The sequence below is a fragment of the Lissotriton helveticus genome, chromosome 7 (assembly GCF_964261635.1).
Source record: "Lissotriton helveticus chromosome 7, aLisHel1.1, whole genome shotgun sequence".
Taxonomy (NCBI): domain Eukaryota; kingdom Metazoa; phylum Chordata; class Amphibia; order Caudata; family Salamandridae; genus Lissotriton; species Lissotriton helveticus.
This window is the reverse complement of record NC_136068.1, coordinates 166,124,283-166,150,823: the sequence shown is the minus strand read 5'-3', so window position 1 is coordinate 166,150,823 and position 26,541 is coordinate 166,124,283. Positions and strand designations below refer to the sequence as shown.

General features: G+C 46.7%; 1 protein-coding gene across 1 annotated transcript in view; it reads left to right on the top strand.

The window, feature by feature from the left end:
• The window catches only part of ARFGEF2 (ARF guanine nucleotide exchange factor 2), a 509,782-nt gene that overhangs the window by 91,998 nt on the left and 391,243 nt on the right, over positions 1-26,541 (top strand). The window contains exon 2 of the mRNA XM_078651859.1: positions 12,726-12,756. Within this exon, the coding sequence (XP_078507985.1) occupies positions 12,726-12,756 (31 nt within the window). The remainder of the gene's footprint in view (positions 1-12,725; positions 12,757-26,541) is intronic.

Below are 26,541 nucleotides of genomic sequence, written 5' to 3'. Positions count from 1 at the left end.
TTTTGTATAAACAAACTTTCCCAGTCTTACCTGTGGTGAGAGGTAGTAATATACCTGACTATTGAGTAAGACGGTAGTGATAGGCATCGTACCATGTCTGTATTGGGACTGAGACGTGATTTGTGTAGGTTGTTGTCTATATTTCTCCATTAAAGGCCGAAGACCATTTCGCCATCTGAGGAAAGATGATAGTTACCATCTGACTGGCCTCTGTAACACCATATTAACAAACGGCAAATTCCCCTCTAGTCAGTGGTTTCCTTCGCGGGCAGACAACTCTGTATTCAGCAGGGCACAACCCACCAAAGGCATAGTCCGGGGGAACCAACAAGATATCTAGCATCTAAGTTTAGGACATTCGCCCAAGTCGTTCAAGCTGCCTTGGTCCGTTTTCTCAGAAAAAATCCATTGAGCTTCTTTCCTGGATAGTGCCTCATCTGCTCCCCCACCCCCCGCCCCCCACGGTTACACATATTCTGAGGGGTTCCTAGATGCTCACTAGAACCGTTCCCTTCCTAAATGTGAAATACGGGGGTCCAATGGAGTACGGTTTAGGTGTGTGTGACGTTATCAAGAGCTGTTAAGATTGAGTGGAGGGTGCCTTTGATGTTTTTACCTCTAGAGCACCTTTTAGTTTATAGAGTGAATCTTTACTCATACCTGGCAATTCCCCTGTCCTGCATAGTACCACATAGCAGCGTGACGACCAGGCACACCAAGTGATGCAGTGGGACTTGACTTCAGGGTGTGACTGTCACCATCAGCTTCTCTCAAAAACCAAGAATTGCTCTCCTCATACGCGCACCAAGACTTTGTATTCTCATTCACAGGTCTCCTTAGACTATGGTGTACTACAGGTAATAACATTATTCTAGTAGGTGGCTCCAGTTAGAGCAGTACTCTCTGTTGGGACATCCACTGTTCACACAATAGTATATCAGTACTTTTGCTAGATTTCATTTACATGGATAACATCAGCCACTAATTTAAGATACATTAGACATGAAGGCTGATAGTTGAAACCCATAAGTAGCAGTCCATGAGCATGATAAAGAGATCTGTCATATTTAGGTGCAGGCAATGAATAACATATATTGCCACTGTGATGATAATTTTAACTTGTATGTTGTATGTTGTACATGATTGTTTTTTACTTTACCTTTAGTATTATTGATTCATACTTATGTTGTTTTGCTAACTGTTTTTAAAGTGATTATCCAGACACCTATTAAATGATATTGGTTTTTATAATCATTGAGTCCTTTTGCTTTTTGCCACTTCTCCCTTCCATTGTGTTGACAATATGCTAATAAGTTTCTCACATTGTCTAGTTCCCTGTACATTGAATTGATTTTCTCCACAGGGGGTCCTTGTTATCTACATTATATTTAGGTGCAGGTCCATGATTTCATTGAATGAACAGCATATATTGACTTTTGTAAATGGAACAAACACTGTGTTGACAATTAGTGTTACTTAATTCCACTGATTAAAATACACAATAAGCATTGGACAACTCCTTAATAGATTGGAAATATGGAGTCCCATAACTGAGTGCTTACAGAAAGTCCTGCTTCTACTCTGACACAGTATCCTGCATAGATGGTGAATGTACAATGACAATGGCAAATGTTTAGACTTGTCGTGTTGACATTTATCATCCGATAATTGGATTACTACTCATCTTAGAATTTGTATTAGCCTGATACAGATGGATGTGAAAGAGTAGCATATGATAGTTTCATGTCATAGTTTAATTCGGATAAATACATATCCATAAAAGAAAAAATACTATCCGTCAATAAAACATACAGAATAACAGTAAGTTAAAAAAAACACATAACAATTAGCAGTACTATTAAAATACAATCAAACAGTATTCGAGTAGCAAGCTCGAACAGCAGTTAAAAAAACAAAACACATGGATAATGAGAAGAGTCCTGTATGCTTCTCTATAATCTACATGAAAACATATCTTGAAAAAGGAGAGTAGAACGGCCTTTGTGCATTGTATTTAATAGCTATAGAAAAATAAAAAATGTAATAGGGACTGGCCTGATCGCCCATCACGTGGGTAGGGAGAGGAATCAAGGTTTGCACGAAAACCCAGAGGGAAGCATAATAAATACTTGACAGGACCCGCCTTTAAGCAAAAAAGGAAGCCACGCTCTCAGAGGACCATAGGTTTGATCAGATGCGCAGCCAGTAAATTATCATTCTTGATATTCAAAAACCGAGCCACACTCGGTTTGCTGGCCTCTTTGACCAGTCTGTCCTAGCGATAGCACTTGTAAAGGGCCGCCCGAACATCATTTTTCTTACTGTGTCATCCTCGAGTTTATCAAAAACGTGTACATTGCCAACCCTACACAAACTAGTTCTCCCCCCTGCTAACCATGGGATACCCATATCGTTCTCACAATTAAGGCAGTCCATTATATTGTCTCTCGTAAGACGCCGCCTTGTTTTTCCATATAGCTTGCCAGAACAAGGCATGGCGAGCTCTAATATAATCTTTAGCATGGTGTAAGTTTAGTTCACTATAACACACATATTGGGGTGAGGAAATTGGGGCCCCTTAGAGCTTATGACAAAACCTATTTTCTTTGTTCTGACTATTACTGCAGTTGGAGAGACCCCCAAAACTCAGCCCCATTGATTGCTGTGGGTGTGCATGAGCATTATAAAATTTGTAAAATAGGTAGAATCCCACCCCGCTGTCCCCCACCCTCCCCCGTCAACCTCTCGGTTGTAGTAAACTGAGTACTGCATAAGGGGACTTGGCCAACATATTACTGCAGTGATCTGTATGATCTGCCCAAAGGCCATTAGCAGCAAAGACCAATCCCAAGTAAGGAAACGTGCTTGTGCATTGTAAACTTTGATTACCAACAGAGAGGGTGTTCATTTGATACTTCCTAGGCCTGCAGGCCATAATAATAGATTTTGTATAATTAGTGCAAAGATCTCATGAAGCCATAAAATCCACAAAACCCCATACCAGAAGACTCAAGCTGCTAAGGGTGTGGTACATTAAGACCGTGCCATCTGCATACAATAGGGATGGCCGAATAGAGCCTTTAATTCTTAATTCAAAGGGTTGTTAAAAATGGGTGTACATTGTTACTGTACAAGATAAAAAGTAATGGAGCTAAAACACACCCTTGTCTAACCCCCCTAAACACTGATATCAGTAGAAAACTCACCATGTGTATTTATTCTAATCCTGGCCTTCATGTCTCTATGTAAGTGGGCTAAAAAGTGCACCAGTGTCTTTTCCATACCTCTCTAAAAGGATTGACAACCACCTTGATCAGTATCATACTTTTAAATAAAAACATCTCTATGCCGATGACACTCTACTCATCCTCTCCCTGACAGACAAAACAACCACCGCCAGAACCAACTTCACCAACTGCATGACCATGGTAACAGACAGGATGCGAACCAACTGCTACAAGACAGAAGTACTGTTCTTTGGCAACAAGAGCTCCCTCTAGGACTCCACCTGGCGCCCGTCAGAGCTAGGGCCAATACCCTCAACCTCAGACCACACAGGAAATCTAGGGATCATCCTAGATGACTAGCTCAACATGATGGTTCAAGTCCATATAGTATGTACCTCCTGTTTCCACATCCTATGCATGTTGTGAAAAATCTTCAAATTATTGCCTCAGAACACCAGGCGAACCGTACTCAAGCACTCCTCACCAACAAACTGGACTACTGCAACACTCTATATGCAGGAATTTCCAAATAACTTCTACACAGACTCCAGACCACCCACAGGGCTAGATAAATCTACTGGCCTTTGTGAGCTAGATTTAATTCAGGGCAAGCAATTTTTAGGTCCTACTCGCCCTTTCTGGCGAGTAGAAAATAAACGGACTTTTGACCTCTGTCTCTGAAAGCAGAGAAAATGTGACAAGAGTACAAGTTTTAAAGGCATCTTAATTGCCCACAAAGTAAATGAGCTGTAAAAATGCCTTTAAATCTTGTTAACTTGTTTCATTTGCTTTCCTTCACAGACAGAGGTCTAGTTTTATTTCAGTTAGGTCGAGTAGATTTTGTAGGTTACTAGACCTACAGGTCTGGTAAATATTAAATGATTTTTCGAGCCCTGATCCAGAACACTGCTGCAAGACTACTACTCGACCTCTCATACTGCACCCACATCCCACTGCACCTTAGGAAGCTTCACTGGCTCCCCATTCATAAGGGCAGCCAATTCAGACTTCTCATGCACACATACAAAACCCTGCACAACATAGGACTAGAATACCTGAACAGCTGAATACACTTTAACCAACCCACCTGCCACCTCGCTCTCTCTCGCACACATTCCCCACATCTGCAGAAGCAAAACTGGAGGTCACTCATTCTTCCACATCACACCCAAGATGTGAAACGACTCCTCAACACATCAAAACCTTCTCCTCACTTCTTGAGTTCAGCAATAAGCTGAAGCCCTTACTCTTTGCATAAGCATCTTGGGGACTTCAAACCTACACATCTGCCCAAGCACCTGGATACCCTCTCGGGTGATTAGTGCACTATGCAAATCAGTATAACATAACATGGATTGAAATACACTTTTTTACATACTGGTAACAACTTAGTCAAACAATAGTGTTTCCATTGCAGTTTACTACTGGTCCAGTTAGCATATTCCACGATGCCAAACACTACAATCAAAACCATGTGAATTAAACTGTGTTTAGATTTAATATTAAGTGAATACTGTATATTCTCTCTGACCACCTGTTAAACTAGCTCTGTTCAGTGGTTGTTTAACAGTTCATTTCTTAAATCTAACCAAACATGAAGGTTAAAAATGAAGGTGTTAATTTGGTAATTCTGTCACTTTGGCTTTTGTTTCTGTTTTACTGATTTACTGACCTAATTTAAGAGCCAGATATGAAGGCACATGTATAACATGGCATTACATTTGTATGTTTAACTAGCAATACTGGCCTATGAGCATTGCACGTTAAGCTTATTTTAGGTAACCAAATTGCATCCCTTTTTATTCTGTTTTCTGTTTTTACGTGAGTGCAAACGTTGCGATTGTTGGCTTGTTAAAGGATGACCAGCATGAAATACAAAATAGCAAGAATATATTCAATATCGCAAAACAATAAAGAAACCTGAGGCACAGTCAAATGGCAGATAAATTAGTTTCAAATCTTTCCTAAATCAGGCAGAGGTACCATGCTCAGTAGAAAAAAAACTGGAACAAAATCCAGAAACTAGGCACTGTATTGAAACCGCTTAAGACCGCTTCTGAGTCTTGTAGCCTTTACAAATGACTATTCCCTTGTACTTTTGCTCCTTTTGGAATCTGAGCCACCAGCTATTATCATTCTGTGTGCAAGATGTGGCGATGGTTTTTAAGTGTTTGCCATAACCTAAACTGCAAAGGAAAATTCAGTGGCCCAAATTGCTGAACTTCAAGATGTAGTGAGATCGAATGTTCTTGCGCTAAAAATGGGTTAAACTGCAACTTGAAAAATGCCCCATAAAAGTATGTAGATTTAGAAACGCTTAGCAACAGCATTTTCTACCATCATCATTATATAACAACAGTTATTGGGTAGCAGAATGGGAACAATCACATGGAAGAAAAGGCTTAATGGTCTGCTAATAATGTGCCAAGTTGTCAGTTTGAAATCTAATAGATCCCTCAGTGTCTTGACAAATTCTACCAAGGTAAGTGCTGTACGAAATTGAGTTATTAGTTGTGCAGGATGTGAGGCCTGCGCAAGTAATAGGTTCACAATTGCCCCTTATTGAGAACCAAGCACCCCATTGTAGCACTTTACTCACTCAGGGTAGCAGAGCATTCCAAGGCCTACTCAGGGGAGGTGGTGTGGGCTAGTAATCACCATTTGCTGGCACACAATGGTAACACTCAATAATTAATTGTCCAGCTAGGGTTTTTTCTTTAGAAAAAGAAAAGGTGCATTTATTACACTCCCATACGAAATTTATTTATTTATTTCGAGAGTTTTATATAGCGCTACTGGACCCGAGGGTATCAGAGCGCTTTACAAGGTCGATATAAATACACGAAATAGATTACAGTGTGCATTAATCATGAAAATTCCACAACATTACATTCACATGGAAAGGAGGTAGCAAAGTATGACGACATAGCCGCGTGCTAATAACCAAGGGGGATAAGAGTGGGGAGGGAAGGTAAGGAGAATGAAAAGAGGATGGAAGGTATGGAGAGTAGGAGAAAAAGGGGGTGAGAAACAGGAGGAGAGGAGGTTAGAGAGGTGAGGAAGGGGGTGGGGTGATGGGAAAAGCAGGGGGGTAGGAGTTGGGCAGCATTCGAATCAGTGACTTTAGGTGCCCCAGTTTTTGTCGAGAAGTGATTAGAGCCTTTTTTTTAAAGAGAGGGTAGGAGAGGTTGCAACGGAGATCTTTGGGGAGAGAGTTCCAGATCGTAGGGGCATTACCCGAAAATGCTCGGGATTGGGCTTTTTTTGCATTTGAGTTTGGGAGGGATTTGGACCAGGGAGTTCGTGTTCCTAAGGGACCTAGAGCATCCAGCTTTTTGAAGTTTGTCAGCCAGATAGGAGGGGGTGTTAAGGTGGAGAGCTTTTACGTAATACATGCAATTTTGTATGTGGATCTACCTTCGATTGGGAGCCAGTTGAGGTTTTTAAGGACAGGAGAGATGTGGTCGAATTTTTTACAATCGGAGATAAGTCTGGCAGCGAGATTGAGAACACATTTAATCGGTGCCAGGTGTATTTTAGGAGTGCCGGCGAGTGTTGCATTACCATAGTCAATTTTAGACAGGACAAGAGATTGGACAATGACTCTGAAGTCATCGGCAGGAATAAAAGCTTTAAGTTTTTTGAGGTGATGAAGGGTGAAAAGGGCACTTTTGCTAGCATTTTTAATGTGTGGGATGAGGTTCAGGTTTAGATCAATACTGATGCCTAGGGATTTGACAGAGTTCGAGGTGGAGAGGGGGCAGTTGAGAGCTGTGATATCATTGATCCAGAGTTGAATAGGGAGAGAGTTGCTCTTGGGACTGAATAGCATGATTTCAGTTTTTTTAGGGTTCAGTTTGAGGTGGAACCATGTTTGAACTTTACTCAATGTGTCATTAAGGTGAAGGATGTCATTGTGGGATTTGATCTTGTAGTAGAGTTGGGTGTCGTCGGCATAGAGGTGGTAGGATATTTTGGCTTCTTTGAGAATGAGGGTGAGTGGTTCCATGAATAGGTTGAATAGTGTGGAGGAGAGGATAGAGCCTTGGGGAACACCAAGTGAGACCGGTTGTGGTTTTGGAGAGGCATTGACTGAGCTTAATTTTAGGGATCTGTTTTGAAGGAACGAAGATAACCAATCGACTACGGTGCCTTCAAAACCCAATCGAGTTTTAAGGGTGTTAAGGAGGGTGGGATGGTGTACAGTATCAAATGCTGCCGAAAGGTCAAGGAGGAGTAGCAGAGAGGATTCACCTCTGTCTAGAGAGCGGTGAATGTCATCAGTAATGTTGAGAATGGCCGTTTCAGTACTGCATCCTTTTCTGAAACCTGATTGGAACATGTCAAGGAGATTGAAAGAGATTATATGATTATCAAGTTTGAAAAGGACACATTTTTCCAGGGCTTTTGAGAGGAAGGGAAGGTTAGAGATAGGGTGATGGTTGTTGAGGTCATTGGGGTCGGCGGCGGAGTTTTTGAGGATGGGCTAGATTTGACCTAATTGAAGAGAGGCAGGAACACAACCCGTTGAGAGAGAGGAGTTGATGATGTTGGTCCAAAGCGGGGCAATTGTGTGTTTGAATTCTTGGACCAGGCGCGAGGGGAGAGGGTCTTTAGTGTTAGAGGATGGTTTGAGTTTAGAGATGATATTGATGATAGCTGTTTCAGAGATAGGGGAGAATTTGCTCCAGGAGGCATTGTTTTTAGTATGGTGGTGTGTGAGAGAGGAGTCTGGGAGGGCGATATTGCGAGTGGTTGGAAGATGTCATGAAGCGGGGGAGAAGAGAGCGAACTAGAGCTATGAATGTTAGGGAGGACGTGATGTTTGAGGGGAGGTTGAGTTGAGAGGGGGGTGGCGGCAAAGGAAAGTTCGATCGCGTTGACTTTGTTGGAGAAGAAGCTTGCTATTTCTTCACATCTTTCAATAGTCGCTAGTATTTTGGGAGGGCCAGTGGAGGTTTGTTTTTTAACAATGTTAAAGAGTTCTCTGGGTCAGTTTCTAGCATGATCTAGCTGCATACGAAGATAGGAGGCTTTTTCATTGAAGATGTGTTTTTTGTATTGTGCCCTAGCATTTCTCAGAAGCACCAAATTGTTAGTAGTGGGATGATTCCTCCAGGTACGTTCTGAGTGCCTGAGTGCCCGTCTTTCCATGTTAAAGGCAGAGTTGAACCAGGATTTTGGTGGGATATTTTTTTCTTGTTTGTATTTAATAGGGGCAATTTGATCCAGGGCATCACAAATCGAATTGTTTTAGTGGTCTGTAAGGTCGTTGGTGCTATGTGAGAGAGGGGGAGAAGTAAGCGAGAGTTAATGGTGGATTCCAATTCTCCCGGAGGAATGAGGTGAAGTTTACGAGTAGGTTTCAACGGTAAATTGCCTGTGGGAGTCTGGTATATAATGGGACCATTTAATTTAAAGAGGGTAAGGTGATGGTCGGACCAGTCTACAGGAAGGATCTTAGAGAGGGAGGCGCGATCCTTGTGAGTCAGGATAGCATCAAGGGTGGCACCTTTGGTGTGGGTTGGGGATTGGCATAGTTGGATCAGGTCGGTAATGTCCATGATATCTTTAAACCTGATGCCCGCAGGGTCGTCATTTTTATTCCAATGGATGTTGTAGTCTCCTAGAAAGATGTTTTTAGAGTGGGATAGTGACGCTAGCGTAATAAGATCAGACATCTCTTCAGTAAAGGGGATAGAGTTTCCAGGGGGGTGGCAGATAGTGTGAAGTCTAATGGTAGAGAAGCCTGGGGTATTGATATCAGCGCAGAGGTATTCAAATGTGGATGGGTTTTGCAATTGGACAAGCAAGATATTAAGATTATCTCTGAAGATGATGGCAAGGCCACCTCCTATTTGTTCACTTCTATCTTTTTTAATAAGATAACCAGGGGGAGTCAGCAGGTCTAGAATAGGCGTGTAATGGAGGATAAGCCAGGTTTCAGTAAGGAATGCTATGTCAATGTTTTCACTGAGAATAGTTTCTGCTATCTTAGTTGCGTGGCAGGAGGCGGATCGGCAGTTAATCAGCAAGCATGACATGGGGGTGTGGTCGGGTAATTGGGATGGGGACAGGGGGGTACAGGTTTTAGTTGTTGTGGGAGTCTAGGTGATGTGGGAAGAAGGGGTAGTCTGCTAGTATCCAAGAGAACAGGGATTGCGGACTGAAGGCTAGGGGGAGTAGAGGGGTGAGATTCTTGGGGAGATGCCAAAGAGCTTTTAAGGCAGTCGATTTCCATGGGTAGAGGGCGTGAGTCATGAGGTAGAGGGTGGGAAGAGTTGGGACTGAGGGCATGGGCGATTTTGCTGAGTTCAATGGGCATGATATCCCAGGTTCCAGGACGGTAAAAAAATACCTTGTGTGTGTGACAAACACCGCTGTTATGGTTATTTCTTATCTGTGGAGGGAGCCGCTGCTGCAGCAGCTCCCTTTATAGGAATGAAGATTTTTTACTGAGCTGGCCCAGTCTGCAGGCTTATTTGTATTAAGGGAATAAACTCCCAAAATGTGCCACGGGTTTGCTCCACACACTTGGGGGCATTCTACATTTTCCCTGCCAGTGTCCAATCGGATTCCCCTATTACCGAAATCGCTTGAACCGTTTCCAGATTGTCTGGTTCAGCAGGTTGGGTGTTCCTAAAATCAGTCACACTCGTTGTCCTTGTAACATCGCCTGCCTGCAGGCATAATTGCATGTTTTTCAAGGAAGAAAGTACTTAAGCATGTACTGATTATGCACATCTTGTACGACAGCCTTTTTAAATCGTGTGCTGCAAAAGGAGTAGATTTTGCTGTAAATCTGTGTGTATTGTATTGTAATTGCATTTGTATAGCGCTTACTACCCCTGACGAGGCGTCAAAGCGCTTTTTCGGAGAGTAGCACGCTACTCCAGGACCCATAGAGGATTAGTGTTGAATTAGTATAGTGAAACATGCAAGTAAATCTTATGTGGTGGATAGGTTAGTCCGTTATTTGGATCGGATTGAACCATATTTGCTTTTTAGCGTTCTTGAAGTTTATTTTATGACCTGTCTAAATCTGCGCTTAATTTGTAATAGAATGAGTGTATGTGCCCAAAGCTGTGCTCGGAACCCGCATCCGGTGCTATTTGGTGTCGGCTCTCCAAATAGCGCCCACTCTGCCGTTCACTATCAGACATTCCCTGTCCTTTTATCTCACTCTTCCTGCTTTCTCCCCTTGTGACCGTTTTTGCGTCTTTGTCTTGTAACTCCCTTCCTCTTTGTGTGTTTTCCCTCTCTTGCCCGTGGTTAATGTCTGATGAGGAATAATAAGTGAAAACGGCAAAGTGTTACAGGCTTTTGTTCCTAGTGCAGCAATGGTTTTTCCACCTTTAGTTTTCAAACGATAGCTGGGTGCAGCTAAAAAGTTAACCGAAGATGACCGCAGAAGGCGTTGTGTGGAATATGGGCATATTCTGGACCTTAGATAGGTCGGTCCTGATGCCTTTATGGCTTTATATGTGATTGTCAACTTTAAACAGGACCCTTTTGTGAATTTGCAGCCAGTGCAGGTGTTGGAGTGCTGCCGCTGAAGAGAATCCCTTGGAAAGCCGAAGCCCCAACCTGGGTGTAGCATTCTGGACCACCTGTAGTTTTTTCAAAACAGCCTTGTTAACTCCTGCATACAGGCTATTGCAGTAGTGCAGACAAGATAAAACTAGTGCAACAGCTACTGCCTTCCCAGCATTCATAGGGAGTAAGTACACATACCTGCCATTGCAAGTGCTTGCCTGTGGAAAGATAAGGTGGGATCAAAATTGATTCCCAGGTTCCGTACTGTTTCCGCAGTATTTGGAGGTGGAACCATATTTGCAGGCCACCACTGACTGGGCGTGAAGAGATTGTTTTTTCCGAACAGCATGATTTCTGTGTTTTGACTGTTACATTTCAGATGATTCAGTTTCATCCAGTTCATGACTGCCATTAGGCAGTGATGGAATTTCTCTTCCGTCACGGTGGAATTTTTGTCTAAGGTAAGAATGATCTGTGTGTCGTCTGCGTATGTAATAGCTTCAACCCCAAAAGAGTCCATTAAAACAAGCAGTGGAGTCATATAGAGGTTAAATAACTTCAGGCTTAAGGATAAGCCTGCGGCACCCAAGCTGATCGCTGTTTTTCTGTGGACTTGTGACATCCAAGGGTAACTATGTTACGTCTGTTTTCTAAAAAAGATGAAAACCAGGCGAGCACCTTGTTGGTAACATCACTTGTTGCTAGCCTATCTCTCAAAATATCTTGAGAGACTGTGTCAAACACGGCCGATAAATCCAACAGAATCAGTACTGCATCCTTGCCCTGGTCTAGGGCAAACTTTAGGGTTTCCGTAGTATGAAGCTGCACTGATTCTGTTGAATATCCCGGTCTAAACCCAGATTGTTATGGATGTAAAATATTTTCTTTCTGCAAAAAATCTTTTAGTTGCTTGTTAGACAACTACTCCACTATTTTACTGAGCCATGGTAACCATGAAATTGGTCTGAGGTTGGAGAGGGTGGGAGGGTCTGCGATGTTCTTTTTATGCAGGAGTTTTACCGCCACAATCTTCCAGTTATCTGGTACACAAGAGAATTCAAACGAAGTTGTTTATTTGATTTATAGTCGGATTTATGATGTCCACAAGTGCATGTAGTACTCTTGGAGGGCATGGGTCAAAGGGTGAACCTGATCTACAGGGGAGAATTGCTTGCCTAGACTGTTCTATACTGATCTCTTGAAAACAAGATAATTCTCCTGTAGTCCCTATCAAATAGGAGTGATCAGATTGTAACGATGTTTGCAGTAAGTAAAAAAAAAAACAATGTTGGTCCTTGTTATGAAATGGAGTCCATTAAGTAAAATATTTTTGCATATGTAGTCAAATCAGAAATGGCGCAAAATGTAAGCAATGCATTTATTGTTCTGAACATACACTGGATGGTTAATTTATGTATATGTTTGCTTGCACCCAGTAATCATCATATAATGTGCCACAGATTAATTCCTAGTATAGTCAAAAAATGTTCTTCCAGTCGGTTAGTCCTTTAAATTTTCATAAATCCTTTATTCTTCATTTCTCAAGACTTCATTAAAAAGCCATAATTTTCACTGGGGTATGAGCCATGCATACTTAGGGCCACTAGAATGATGCGATCCTTTGTAGCTCATTCTATGATGATTACTGGGTGCAAACTAATACTGAAATGATTTCAGAAGATGTTGCTTTGGGATGGGTTGGGAATCTAAAGCGTCTGATCCCATAGTGATTGCACAAATACTAGACTTTTGGTACAGGGTTTGTGTGCAGGGTTGAGGGGCACAAGGTGCTGCATGTAAATCATTTGGTGAGATACTGGTACTATTTTCTTCTTCCATTTTGTCCAAAGAGTAACAAGTTTAAGATAATTGTGACGCCAAAGTTTTATATCTTTAAGACTGTTTAAATCCGTGATGACATTACATTGAATTAAAAACTGTAATTACCTCTTTTTTTTCCAGAGGAAATAAAAAATGAATTGGAGAAACAAAGGTAAGGTTTAAAAATGTATGCTGGTATAGATGCTTGTGTAATAAAATGATAAGTTCAATTTACAAGGTGTTTTTCAAGTGCATATCTTGGCTGAATTGCGTACCTTTAGAGCTAGAAATTTGGGGCACTACAAATGATAATGCATTTGAGACGTATTTACTATACTATTAGGGGTTCAATATGGTTAATGGGATTTGACAATAATTGTGTTTGCTGTATTGACTGGTATTGCTCTTACCAGAGAGGGGAAGGAAGTTGCATTATGTTCTACGTTTTGTGATACTGGAAAAATAATGCTGATGTTGAATTGGTATGTCCCTGTAATGATCCAAAGTACTGATGGATACTCCTAACTGCAGTTTCCTCACCATGCTAATATCGGCAGAGGCCACTCTGGATATTGAAAATTAAAAATCGTACTCCTGTGCGACTCCACATCAATACCATTCCTCTCTTGATGTAACAAATGGAACTACAATAAAGCACCACCCATGCATGCTTACCACAGTTCCTTTCTTTCTGTGTCCTCGAATTCAGATCTGTAGCTCCTCTGTTTTTTTTCTTTTCCCTTCACTGGTTGAAGTGAACGTTTTCTTTCTAAAAAACGGTATCTAATAGAGACTACTAGCCGCAGATTCCTTCACGTAGAATTATCCCCAGGCGTGAGACTGGACCAAGAAACTTTTTTTGCCACAGCATCCCCGTGTGCCGGGGGGACGGCACCACGTGACTCCGCCCGGCGTCCTCCGCGTTCGTGACGTCAGCGAGGACACATAAGTCCCACCCCGGCGTGCCTATGTCAGTTTATTCTCTTTCCGCGTGCAACGCGGATCCGGTTGAGCTCTGGCCTTTTTTCAGGCCTTCTATCCCTTTTTTCACGTTTAGAACAGTGTGAGAATGCCTGCGGGCTTCAAGACGTGTCCCTCTAGTGCGCGTCCCATGTCGGCGACTGACCTTCACCCAGTTTGCGTGTGGTGTCTGGGTAGCCACCGGGACTCTGAAAGCTGCGACGCAGGCCGGCACCTCCAGCCTAAGTCGCGACGGGGACGCCGGATGAAGTTGCTGTCGGCGCGCTTATCCAGGTCGGTGTCCTCTCAGCGTCTGTCCCCTGCCTCGGAAGCAAGCAACCGCCGGTTTCGCCTGCGACATAGTCTTTCTGTAGGTCCTTCAGTTTATCTCCGAGGCCTTGTCCTCCTTTTGCGGTGGGCGCCTGCTCCCTCCAGGACATGCACCCCCACCTGTCGCCTCCCTATCCGCCGTTTCCTGGCGCGGAGGCGTCTACGGCCCAAATAACAGCCTATGCTGCTGCTCTGCAGGCTTCTTTGGCGCTTTCTCCACCTCCTGAGATGCCCACGGATCCTTTGCCTCGTGCTGGGACTTCCGCGGAGTCGCCGGCGGCTCCGGTGTCGTAGATCTCGGCTCCAGGTCGTAGGAGAATGGTGCCGTCGGGTTGTGGTACTTCGGGGCTCCCATCTTCGGCGCCTAGCGTCCCTGTCTCTCCACAAATCCCTACCGGGCTCCCTGCAGTGTAACAGGTGATCGCCGGGACCCGGGTCCCCCTTGGCCCTCTGAGCAGGCAGCTGCCTCGCCAGAGGTCGAGCTGGCCCTGTTTTGGTGCCAGGAGACTCCTTCCTTGGCTCCGGTGGAGTCACTGGTAGAGGCAGGGTCTTGGGATGCTTTCCAAAGTCCCCTCTGATTCTCGGCGCGGGTCGCTGCTCCGTCCAAGGCCGTGCCCCTCCGGCACCACATGACGCCGCTCAGGCGCCGCTGACCACCTCCACGGAGTCGTGCCTGCGCCACGTTGTGGATTAGTCTCTTGCCGTCCCTTCGTCTCGGAGGTCTGTCATCTGTCTATGTGTTCCTTCCCAGGGGAAAGGGTGCCGTGTAGTTGCCTATTCGCCGGCATCTTTTAGAGGAGGCTCTTCGCTGTCCTCGAGGCCGATATCCTCGAACCCTTCTATTCTGAGCTCGTGACTGGCTTCGCCACCGGCATTTTCTCCTCCTTTGGCCCTTTGGGTCCCTCATTCCTCGGTGGATCATCCACTGTGTCGGGGCTGCCCGACATCCCCCTCCCCACCCCACACGCCCCCCCTCCCGGAAAAGGGTAAGGGCGGCTCAGTCTGCGATTGTCTCCCATGGAGGAATTGCTTTCCCCTCCGAGGCGCCTTTCTGAGGCCAGTGTTGCCTTTGTTCTGGCTATTTCCACGGCTGCTGGTATTTTGAGGATGGGTAAGCCTGTCACTCCATTATCTACAGACCACCTCTTGGGGGCTCCCCACCGGGGCTCTGGTGGCTGGGAGTGTTTTTTTCCTTTTAAGGCGTCACTCCATGATTCTCTTAGGGGGGTCTGGGGGCGCCCTGCCACGGGCGATCCAGTGCCTCAGGCGCTTCTGCACCGCTGGACCTGGTCTGTCTTTCTTTCCACCCTTCTACTCAAGGCGCTCTACTGCATACTGCCTTTCCGTGCTTGCCTGTATTGTTGTTCTCTCCGTCTCCGGAGGCCTGGTGGTTAGATTCATGGGGGCGTAATGTCTTCGCTTCTTCCAGTGCTGCCTTGAGAGCGCTTAATACTTTGTGTGTTGACCAGGGCTACTTCTAGTCTGTGGGGTTCGGTGGAGTCCCTTCTTTCTTGTGTCTCTCATTAGGGTGCCCGTACTGATCTGTGGGCCCTTGTGTTGGATGGTAAAGAGTTGACCGCATTTATTCTTCGTGCAGCTTTGGACGTCACCGATGCTACTGGCCGTGCAATGGCTACTTCTGTGGCTCTCCGTCGCCATGCTTGGCTACGCGAGGCTGTTTTTCCTGAATATCTTAGGGAGCGTCTGGTCGCCCTCCCCTTTGACGGGACCCTGCTGTTTTAATACTCTGGCGGAATCTGCCATCCAGCGTCTTCTGGTGGGCTTTGTCCTCCTCCTCCTCCTCCTCAGTGGGTGATTTGTTGATCCTCCCGGTCTTAGTGGGAGGTGTTATCCAACTGCTCCTGGAACCTGGCGTGGGGTGAACGTTACATTTTCTGTGAGAGATTCTGTGCTCTCCAGGCCCTGAACTGGCCCACCTCTTTAGTTGGGGTTCAGCCTCCATTGGCAAGAGTGTTCTTTTTTGCTGCTTGCTAAGCCTTCTGTGAGTTTTGCCGCAGGGTTTCTACTTTGTTCTCTGAAGCGGGATTTCTTCCCTGAGAGTGGTTCCAATACTTCCTGGGCGGTGTCCTACCCTACGTGGGTTATTTGTGGCTATTGGATAGCCTGTCTTATGCTAGGAAGGGTGGTCTTCCCCTTGCGGGTTCCTTTCCTTTCTTGGTATTGCTGTATGCCGCCGGTGCGTTTCTTGGACGGCTGCGGCGTGGGGCGGTGTTCTGCCTCTGGTTTGTTCTTGGTCTGGTCCTCTGTCTGGCGGCGTTCTGCCTCTGGTTTGCTCTTGCCTGGTCATTTGTCTGGCAGCGTTCTGCCTCTGGTTTGCTGTTGACCTGGTCCCCTGTCTGGTGCCCAGAAGGCTTATTCCCTGTGTTGACGACTTTGTTCGTCCTACTTGTTCAGTGACTGGTTAAATACCCATCGACATCCGCCGGTTCTTCTGGTCCGGCCAAGGAGTGAAGCCTGGGGCCCCTGCTTCTGGCTTTCAGGAGCTTATGAGACTGTTTCCTCTTTTCACGCGCCTTATCGAGGTGCTGATCGGTGTGGCTGTTGACGTCCAGTTGGACGAGTCCAACTGCCCTCTTTACCGGGTGTGTTCCCGATGGGGGGCTCTTGCCTTCATTTCGGCTCTTCTCCTTTGAGTCTCTGGGTTGCTCTTCCTCCTTGGCCTCCTTTTTGCGTAATCTGTACTTGAGGCTCCGGTGAAGGTCCCTGGTAATGGACTGCTGTTCTCTTTTTCTATTACCTGCCCCGGGGGCTTTCTTTGGAGGTCCCTGGTACGTTGGCTAATAGTCTCCTTTCGCGATGCCTATGCCTTCGTTTTGCCTGTACCAGGGGCTTCCGCTGGAGGTCCCTGGTACATCGGTTGTTGGCCTCTTTTTGTATTGCCTGTACCTGGGGCTTCCGATGGAGGTCCCTGGTACAATGACTGCTAGTCTCCTCTCGTCTTGCCTGTGCCTTGGGCTTCTGGTGGAGGTCCATGGTGCATTGGCTGATGCCCCTTTTTCCGTATTGGCCTTCCTTCTCCTGCTTGGTGGCGACCAGGCCGCCGCATGTCGTGGGGACACACTCCCTGTGGAGTGGTGTTCTACGCTGCGGTCCTAGTCTGTTTGGGGAGGGGGGGGGGGGGGGATTTGGGGTTTTTCTCCCTGTCCATGTGGCTCATTTCCTGTTGGGGAGGACTGGGTTATTTCCTGGCGTTTTTGCCCCCTGTTGGGGTCTTGAGTTCGCCTGAGCTGGGAGGGCCTCTCGCAGACCCTCCATCCCCTTGGGTATGGCTAGGGTATCTATTCTACATGAAAAGAATCTGCGGCTAGTAGTCTCTATTAGATGTACGAATTACTTACCTTCGGTAATGATGTATCTGGTAGAGACTATTCTAGCCGCAAATTCCTTCACGGCCCGCCCTTCCTCCCCGTCCTGCGAGGGCCCTGTGGATCTTACGCATTCGCCTGCCTCCAGGTAGCTGGCTTTTGTGCATGTCTCACGTAGCCCCTCCTTCGGGGGATGCTCGCCTTGTTGTGGTGGTTGTTGTTCCATTCTGGACTTTATAGGCACTTATGCGCCCCTGCACTCTGGCCTCCAGTGTGGGGTTTGCTCCTTATCCAGTATTTGGGTGTCTTTCATAGATTCACATGCCTGAATCATTCCCCGTCGTCGAGACGGGAGCCTCCGGTATATAAAAAGTAATGTCCTAGAGACATACATAAAAAAGAATAGGCCCAAAGGTCTCACCTTAGTAGCCTATCCACGTCCTTTTGCAGGAAGGACCAAACCGAGCAGGCCCCAAGGGTCCCACCTTGGTGGCCTATCTGGGTCCTTTTGTAAAAAGGACCAAATAAAGTAAAACAGCCAATCAGCTACTACCTCCTTCTAGAACCTTCCTGCCAGGAGCCCAAGTCTCTCAGATTTTCTACCGCACGTTGTGCTAGGGAGTCTCCACCTGAGTTCTCCTCAGGAATTTCTCTTTTTTCTTCAAAAACCACTTTAATTATTCTCTACAGTTATGTCTGATAGTCAGAAGAAGGGTCTTTTCCGGGCTTGTTCCTCCTGCAGCAAGAAAAGACTTCACATTGAGGATAAACATGAGACATGTTTATATTGCCTCTACCCTCACCACCAGGCAAAGGACTGCAAAATATGTCGGACCTTCTCCAACAAGATCCTCAAGGACCGAGAAGGTCGACTTCTGTTGTGGCTCAACAGGCTCAAGACCAAGACTGATGACTTGGAGTCCGAAGGTGAGAGCGTGTCTGGAGTGTCGCATTTTTCCTTGAAGAGGCCACGGGTTTCTTCCCCTATCCCCACAGACACCCCTCCTATGAAGACTTCTAAAAAGTCCTCAGAGGGCAAGCCATCAGTGTCTGGCAAGGACCTGCCTGTCCCCGGGAAGCAGCCACTAGTCCCGGCGACGACGACGACAGCGTCGATGGTGCATTCAGCACAGAAAACCGTCTCAACGTCGACGACGACGGCCTCATCGGCTTCCTCCTCGACGACGAGGACGACGCCTTCATCGTCGGCGAGTAGACCTACGCCGTCGACCATCCCGGTCACTCCATCGACGACGAAGATATCGTCGTCGACGACGAGACCTTCGTCGAAGACGCCAACGACGACGACACCGTCGACGAGAACAACGCCGCCGACGAAGTCTACCTCGTCGACGGTGGGAAAGCCGTCGACGACGAGTACACCGTCGACAGTGGGGACTTTACCGTCGACGAAAATGACGTCGAAGAAGACACCGTCGTCGCAGCCACCGTCGACGACGACGACTAAATTACCGTCGACGAAAATACCTACCACGACACCGTCGCTTCCAGCGTCGACGTCGACAGGACCCTGGAAGGAGTCTGCACTCCTATCCCACGCCATGGATGCCTTTCCACCGCAAGTGAGCCATGTCACAGTGAAAATTACTAAACGACCTATTACGCCGCAGCAGACCTCGCCCGGTAGGATACAACAACTTCCTCCGGCCTGTCTACTACAAGGTCAGGAGTCGGACGAGGACTCCTTTACGCAGGCTACTAGTCCATCGGACCTAGTCCTGAAATGCCAAACCACAGACGAGGAGCCGGAAGAGGAGGAAGACCTTCTACAACAACAGGTCCAACCTCCATCCCAGACACTGGTAACTCCTATGGTGTGTCGCCCCGCATCCATCGTCTCGGACCTTCAATTCCTCATCCAGGATTATAAGGAAAGGTTCCCGGAGAAACACTCTGCGCCAGCACTTCCAGCAGCACAGGCGCCAGCTCCTTCATCTCGCCATAGACCAACTCCCCTGGTCATTGCAAAGACACAGGTACCAATTCAGGACGCTCCCTCATCTGACGAAGAGGAGAGGGAACAGGAGGAAGGTGAAGTCGATGACGACCAGTCGGACCCGGATGCAGACCAAGATTATGTGGCACATTCTCCAGCCTCTCCGGATCCACAGACCTCGGAGTCTCCACCCGCAGACATCGGTGGATTCCACAACATCATTGAGCGGGCTGCCAAGAGGTTCCATATGTCCATGGAAACTCAGGAAACAGAATGCTTCCTTTATGACTTCAAGGAGCCCACTAGGAAGACTTCAAGATCAATCCCCATAATTGACTATATCTGGAAGCAGGGCAAACAAATCATGCAAACACCTGCTTCTATACAGGTGGTGGTGCCCAGGCTTGATAAGAAATACAAGGCCACCTCCACGGCACCGGCATGCCTGACAGGTCACCCCAAACCAGATTCCGTGGTGACTCAAGCGGCGCAGAAGAACTCACGAAATCCAGCCTCGCCTCTATCGACGCCACCTGATACGGAGGGCAGGAAACTGGATGCCGTTGGCAAACGCTTTACTACCACTTCGGCCATGACGGTCAAAGTGGCTAATTCAATAGCCCTACTGGGCCGTTACAATCGCCAACTCTGGGCGGACATTGCACCCTATCTTTCAAATCTGCCGGAGGATGTCAGAGAGGAGGCACATTCACTTCTCTTGGAAGGACAGACCTCTGCCTCAGAACTCATCGATTGTGCCATTGATGCCGCCATGACTGGTTTCCGGCAACTGGCAGGGGCTGCAGTCCTGAGGCGACAGGGTTGGCTCAAGGCCACCACTTTCCGCCAGGAGGTGCAAACCAGGATATTAGATATGCCTTACGATGGCCAGCACCTGTTTGGGGAACAGATTGACGCGGCCCATACCACCATAAAAAAGGACACGGATACTGCCAAGGCTCTGGGTACTTTACAATTCCGGACCCAGTCCTTTCGTGGCAACCGGGGAAGAGGCCAACCTGCATACAAAGGTTCCTATCAGAATCGGTCTTCATACACATATTCACAGTCTAAGCCGCAGTTTCAACAGCGACAACCTCAACAAGGACGACAGTCTTCCTACGGCAAGTCCAATTACCGAGGAAGAGGCCAAAAACGACCTGCTGGCAACCGACAATGACTTGTCTCCCTCGCTAGCCCCTCCACCACTACATTCTTTAAGACTTGGAGGGAAACTGAAATACTTCCATCACAATTGGCAAACTATAACAACGGATCGGTGGGTACTCCAACTCATTCGATTTGGACATTCCCTAGAATTCACCTCTATCCCCCCAACAACGCCACCGTGCCAGCGATCACACAGGCACCTACGATTACTTCTTCAGGAAATAACTTCCATGCTGCAGAAGGGAGCGATAGAGTTCCACGGGCCCACAAGAATCAGGGTTTCTACTCTCACTTCTTCCTAATCCACCAAAGAGGAAAGAAATGGCGACCAATCCTGGATCTCAGGGCACTCAACGTGTTCCTAAAGAAACAATCGTTTCGTATGGTGACTCTGCAAGAAATCCTTGGTCTTCTGGAGAAAGGGGACTACATGACGACCTTAGACCTCCAGGACGCCTACTACCATATACCTATTCTCAAAGGGCACAGGAAGTTCCTCAGGTTTGCGGTGGCAGGACAGCACTACCAATTTCGGGTCCTTCCATTTGGCCTCAAATCGGCCCCGAGGATCTTTACCAAATGCCTATCACCAGTGGCAGCATTTCTTCGTCAACAAGGCCACCAGGTGTTTCCATACCTGGACGACTGGCTGGTGAAGGCACCGACGGCGGCCGCCGCAGCCTCATCCTCCAGCGCCTGTCTGGATATTTTCCACCGCCTAGGACTGACCCTCAACACCGCAAAGTCAACTCTGGAACCCACCAAGGTCATCACGTTCCTTGGAGCGACTCTGGACACGGACCGTGTCAAGGCTTTCCCCTCTCAGGAGAGAAAAATCAAACTCATCTCCTTGGCCAAGGCAGTGGCTTCGCGGAAGACTCTTCCGGTCCGCACGTTCAAGTCCCTCCTTGGCATGATGTCTTCATGCATACTGCTCATTCCACACTGCCGCCTGAAAATGCGTCCACTTCAGGAGGCACTGACAAATCAATGGACTCAAGCCACAGGTTCTTTCGAGGACCGCATTCGAGTCACTCAACACATTATCAACCATTTGCAATGGTGGACATCTCTCCACCATCTGTCAAAGGGTCTGCCGTTCCTGCTCCCAGCAGAGCCACACGTAATAACTACGGATGCGTCCCTGGAAGGCTGGGGAGCAGTCCTCCAGGAACTCCAGATCAACGGCAAATGGACGACACAGGAAACCAAGCTCCATATCAATCTGTTGGAGTTACGGGCGGTTTTCCTAGCTCTACAGGCGTTTCTTCCACGCATTCGTCACTCCCCAGTGCTCGTCAGGACGGACAACACCACGACGATGCACTACCTGAACAAACAGGGGGGGACGCGTTCCATCTCGTTATCTCGAGAATCGCAAAGAATCTGGAACTGGCTTCTGGAACATGGAATAGCGTTGAAAGCGGAGTACGTCCCGGGCAAGGACAACGTCTTGGCGGACGCACTGAGCAGGGAGCAGTCTCCTTCCCACGAATGGGAACTGGACATGGAGGTGCTGGACCGTATCTTCCAGGAGTGGGGCACCCCGAACATAGACCTCTTTGCCACCAGAGAGAACGCCAAATGCCCAAGCTTCGCAAGCAGGCATCACCACTCGGGAACCCTCGGGAATGCATTTTCCATCGCATGGCGCAACGTCTTTGCGTACGCCTTTCCGCCATTCCCACTGATACCCAGGGTTCTCAGGAAGATGAAATCGGAACCCTGCACTATGATACTCATTGCTCCGTCCTGGCCGAGGCAGCACTGGTTCACGGAGCTTCATCGCCTCTCTGCCCGGCCCCCTCTTCGCCTGCAGCAGTTTCCGGCCCTGATCACGATGTCAGCACTAACAAAACCTACGCACTAAAATGGAAGCGATTCTGTTCCTGGTGTGTGGATCAAGGCTTGCACCCCTTCCATGCCACTCCACAGCAGCTGCTACCATATCTGTTACACCTTGCGCAATCAGGCCTTGCGCATACATCCATCAAAGTGCATCTAGCGGCGATTTCAAGGTTCACAAGGACGGCTGCAGGCCCATCTTTGTGGGCGGACAGGCTCATCAAACAATTCCTAAAAGGTCTATTCAGGTCCTTTTCACGACCACGGCCTATTCCTCCATCGTGGCACCTCAATGTGGTTCTTCATCAACTAATGAAGCATCCCTTCGAACCCATCCATAAGGCAGAGATCAAGTTCCTCTCTTGGAAAACGGCCCTCCTCCTGGCACTAACCTCTGCCAGAAGGGTCAGTGAATTGCAGGCTCTATCCATCCAGGATCCTTTTCTTCAATTCAGAGAGGACAGAGTCATTCTGAGGACTAACCCTCGCTTTATTCCAAAAGTCCCCTCGGACTTCCATCTTAATGAACCAGTGGTGCTTAGATCGTTCTTTCCCAATCCTACCACGGCAGCTGAAAGAACGCTACATTCTCTAGATCTAAAGAGATGTCTTAAATTCTACATCGATAAGACACAACACTTTCGAAAGTCATCCCAGCTCTTTATTGCCTTTAGTAGACCACGGCTGGGCATGCCCCTGACAAAGCAGAGCATCTCAAGATGGATCTCTTCTGCGATCACCTTTTGTCACGACAAGGCCGGAAGGCCTTTAGACTCACGAGTCAAAGCTCATTCGACTAGAGCCATGTCCACGTCTGCGGCGCTGTTCGCTGGAGTGCCGATATTGGACATCTGCAGAGCGGCGACATGGAAGTCCCCGCACACCTTCACCAGGCACTACTGCCTGGATACTGAGCTGATGAAGGATGCAGCAGTGGGCCGAGCAGTGCTTCGCCATCTATTCCAGTGAGGTGAGCCCTACTACATCCCTCCATCCTTTACGGGTATGCACATTCTCTTACTGTATTTATATTCTATTGCAATTTGTGCTTTATAGTCATGTGATATGTATTATCTACATGTTCATACCTGATCTTCATACAGAATGTGCATAATGTATTGCTCTCTACTCTGATTCAGGCATGTGAATCTATGAAAGACACCCAAATACTGGATAAGAAATGCGTTACTTACCTGTAACTGCAGTTATCCAGTATTAGTGTCTTTCATAGATTCACATGCACCCTCCCGCCTCCCCTGGCAGGGCTCACCTTTCTCTCTAATGAGTTTACGCCTAACTAGCTTGGTGCGTACGAAAATCTGAGAGACTTGGGCTCCTGGCAGGAAGGTTCTAGAAGGAGGTAGTAGCTGATTGGCTGTTTTACTTTATTTGGTCCTTTTTACAAAAGGACCCAGATAGGCCACCAAGGTGGGACCCTTGGGGCCTGCTCTGTTTGGTCCTTCCTGCAAAAGGACGTGGATAGGCTACTAAGGTGAGACCTTTGGGCCTATTCTTTTCTATGTATGTCTCTAGGACATTACTTTTTATATACCGGAGGCTCCCGTCTCGACGACGGGGAATGATTCAGGCATGTGAATCTATGAAAGACACTAATACTGGATAACTGCAGTTACAGGTAAGTAACGCATTTCTTCTTCTTCTTTTGTTGATGGCGTTTCTGCCGTGGCAGTTTTGGGCCGAGGTGCCTTGGTTGGTCTCGACTTAGGTATTCAGGACCCCTTATCCCTACTAGTGTTGTATGTGATTGACTGGGCATTGCTCTACGCTCTGACCTTGGTGTCCCTTTAGGTTCCGGCCGGTGGCTGCAGCCTTCTTGGTCTGATGTGTACTTTCACCTGCTTCTGTCCTGGGGAGGCTGTTGTATTTGTTTGCTGGATTGCTTCCCAGTAGCGATGCCCTGTTCTTTCAGTCCAGGTCTTGATGCCTAAGTGCTGGGCTCTATTCTGGATGGGTGTGTTCCTCACAATTATTTCCTTCCCTTCTGTTTAGTGAGGCTTTTCGCACACTGTTCCTGTATTCTCACAGTTGTTGCTGATGATGGCTCCGCGTTGTGGCGTGGAAAGAATCCTTGAAGAAAACTGACGTAGGCGCGCCGGGGTGGGATTTATGTGTCCTCGCTGACGTCACGGACGCGGAGGACATCGCGCAAAGTCACATGGTGCCGTCCCCCGGCACGCAGGGATGCTGTGGCAAAAAAAGTTTACGGATCCAGTCTCACGCCTGGGGATAATTCTACGTGAAGAATCTGCAGCTAGAATCGTCTCTACCAGATACATCATTACTGAAGGTAAGTAATTCGTACTTCCAGTGTGTAAGGGTTGTTAGACCCTAAGACTATAGGGTTTAAGACTTGTAGGAACTGTCACAAACAGATGTCTTTGACAGATCCCCATGAGGTGTCCCTTTGGTGCTTGGGTTTGTTGCTCAACTCGAAGGCCTGTGACTACTGCACCCAGACAATCCAGAAAGCCATCTAAGATCACAAAGAAGTCTGTCCGGAAGCTAATCTTCTTCATAATTGAAGTCTTGGGACAAGTCAAAGAAGAAACACAAAGTCCACACAGGACTTGGTTCCATCCTGCCACTCTTTGGAGAAGGCGCGAGGAGGCCACTGTGCCTCTCGGTCTCTTTCATGAGCCACTAAGGAGACTATTCCATCTCTGTTCCAGAAGCATCCCGAGATCCTGTGTCCATCTGTGACCTCCCAGCAAATTAAAGCCTTTCAAGAGTCCATGCTACACCTCTTTGGGCTTTCAGGCCCCAGGGATCTTCAAGACCCTCAAATCATGTTACCACCAATGCGTTTGCCAATCTCCGTTTTTGTACTGTTGTCTGACTCTGTGCTGAAACCCAAACCAGCCTATTGTTCATCAACACCGGCACCTGCACCAGAGGAGAACATGCAACCTTTTGTCCTATCCACGCCTGTTTTGGGTCGACTTTGAACGAAACCATGCCCAGATCTTGATGTGCTACAATCCATACTGAATCCATTGGACTCACACAGTCCCTCTATGCGTGAGTGCGCACATACATTGTACTAGCTGTTTGGCTTGGCTTGTTATCAGAGCCAGCCTTATGTATATGACAATCAAAGGGAAGGGGAAGAACTTCCCCATACTTAAGAGGCAGGCAACTCGTACGTGTAATTTATATGAGGCCAATGGATTTGACACTTCACCAACACTGTGTTTGTTTTCACCACTGGATGAGCAACAGAGGAGACTACTTTCTTCACGGCAGTAATCCAAAGGGCTGCTGAGGTCCTCGACCTTCACCTTCCCACTGAGGAGGTTAAAAAAACATTTTCACTGAGATACTAGTCTTACCTTTCAGTCAAGCTGTTACTTGACACAGTATAGGGCACTTGGGCTAAGCGATGCTCTGGTCCTCAGTTAACTGACAAGTCGCCTGCCCCTATAGACCTGCTTGAGGCAACCCATGATCTGTTTTGACTCCGCATCCACATGCGTCCACCAGTAAGGTAAACCCTAGCGCTTTTCAATCACTCCCTCTTTTAGCAAGCCTATGTTTTTTTCAGCCAGCCTTGCTGCGATGTCCTTTAATGTGAGCTGTCTACTAGGTCGGTGTAGCCACACATTTTGGGACATGGCGAATGAGATATAATCTGTGGTGCCAGCAGAACTACCAAAATAAACATATGGTTGTCCCACAGATTAGTATTTTATAACTTTTATTATCAAAAAATATATAAATATTCATAAATACAACAATATCTTTTGAATTATTTATTTTAAAAGTACATATAGACAATTACATTCATATGTGTAATGACAAATCATTCAAAACAGAAAAGAGCCCACTAAACATAATGAACCAGCGCATGACATAATTAGACAAAAATAAGTACAACGCAGATGACTATACAACACGAATTCAGACACAGGACAAAAAGAAACAACACAAACAAATAACCATACAGCAATACAATGATTGTGATGAGTTGGAAACAATACAGGGTGAGGGTTGTCTACAAGGGATTTTGTTTAACTGGTTCAGTTTATTTGTTAGCGTAAATCATTGAGTTTTTTTATAGACAATCTAACTCAAATGTGTCCATAGGACAACAGTGATATGTATTGATATTAATCACAAAGAGAAAAATCACAAAGAGAAAAAGCACACGGGAGATTCTATTTGTATGAAAATATATTATATTTTATATATCAGAAATAAATTCAAGGGGAAACATCAAGTAGTTAAATCATAAGCAAAGTGTCATGAACAGATGTATAGAACAAATCGGCAAATCAGTTCATAACAAAACATCAGCTCCTATAAATGCAAAAAGCAACTAAAACCAATGATGAAGAACATACATTTCTTG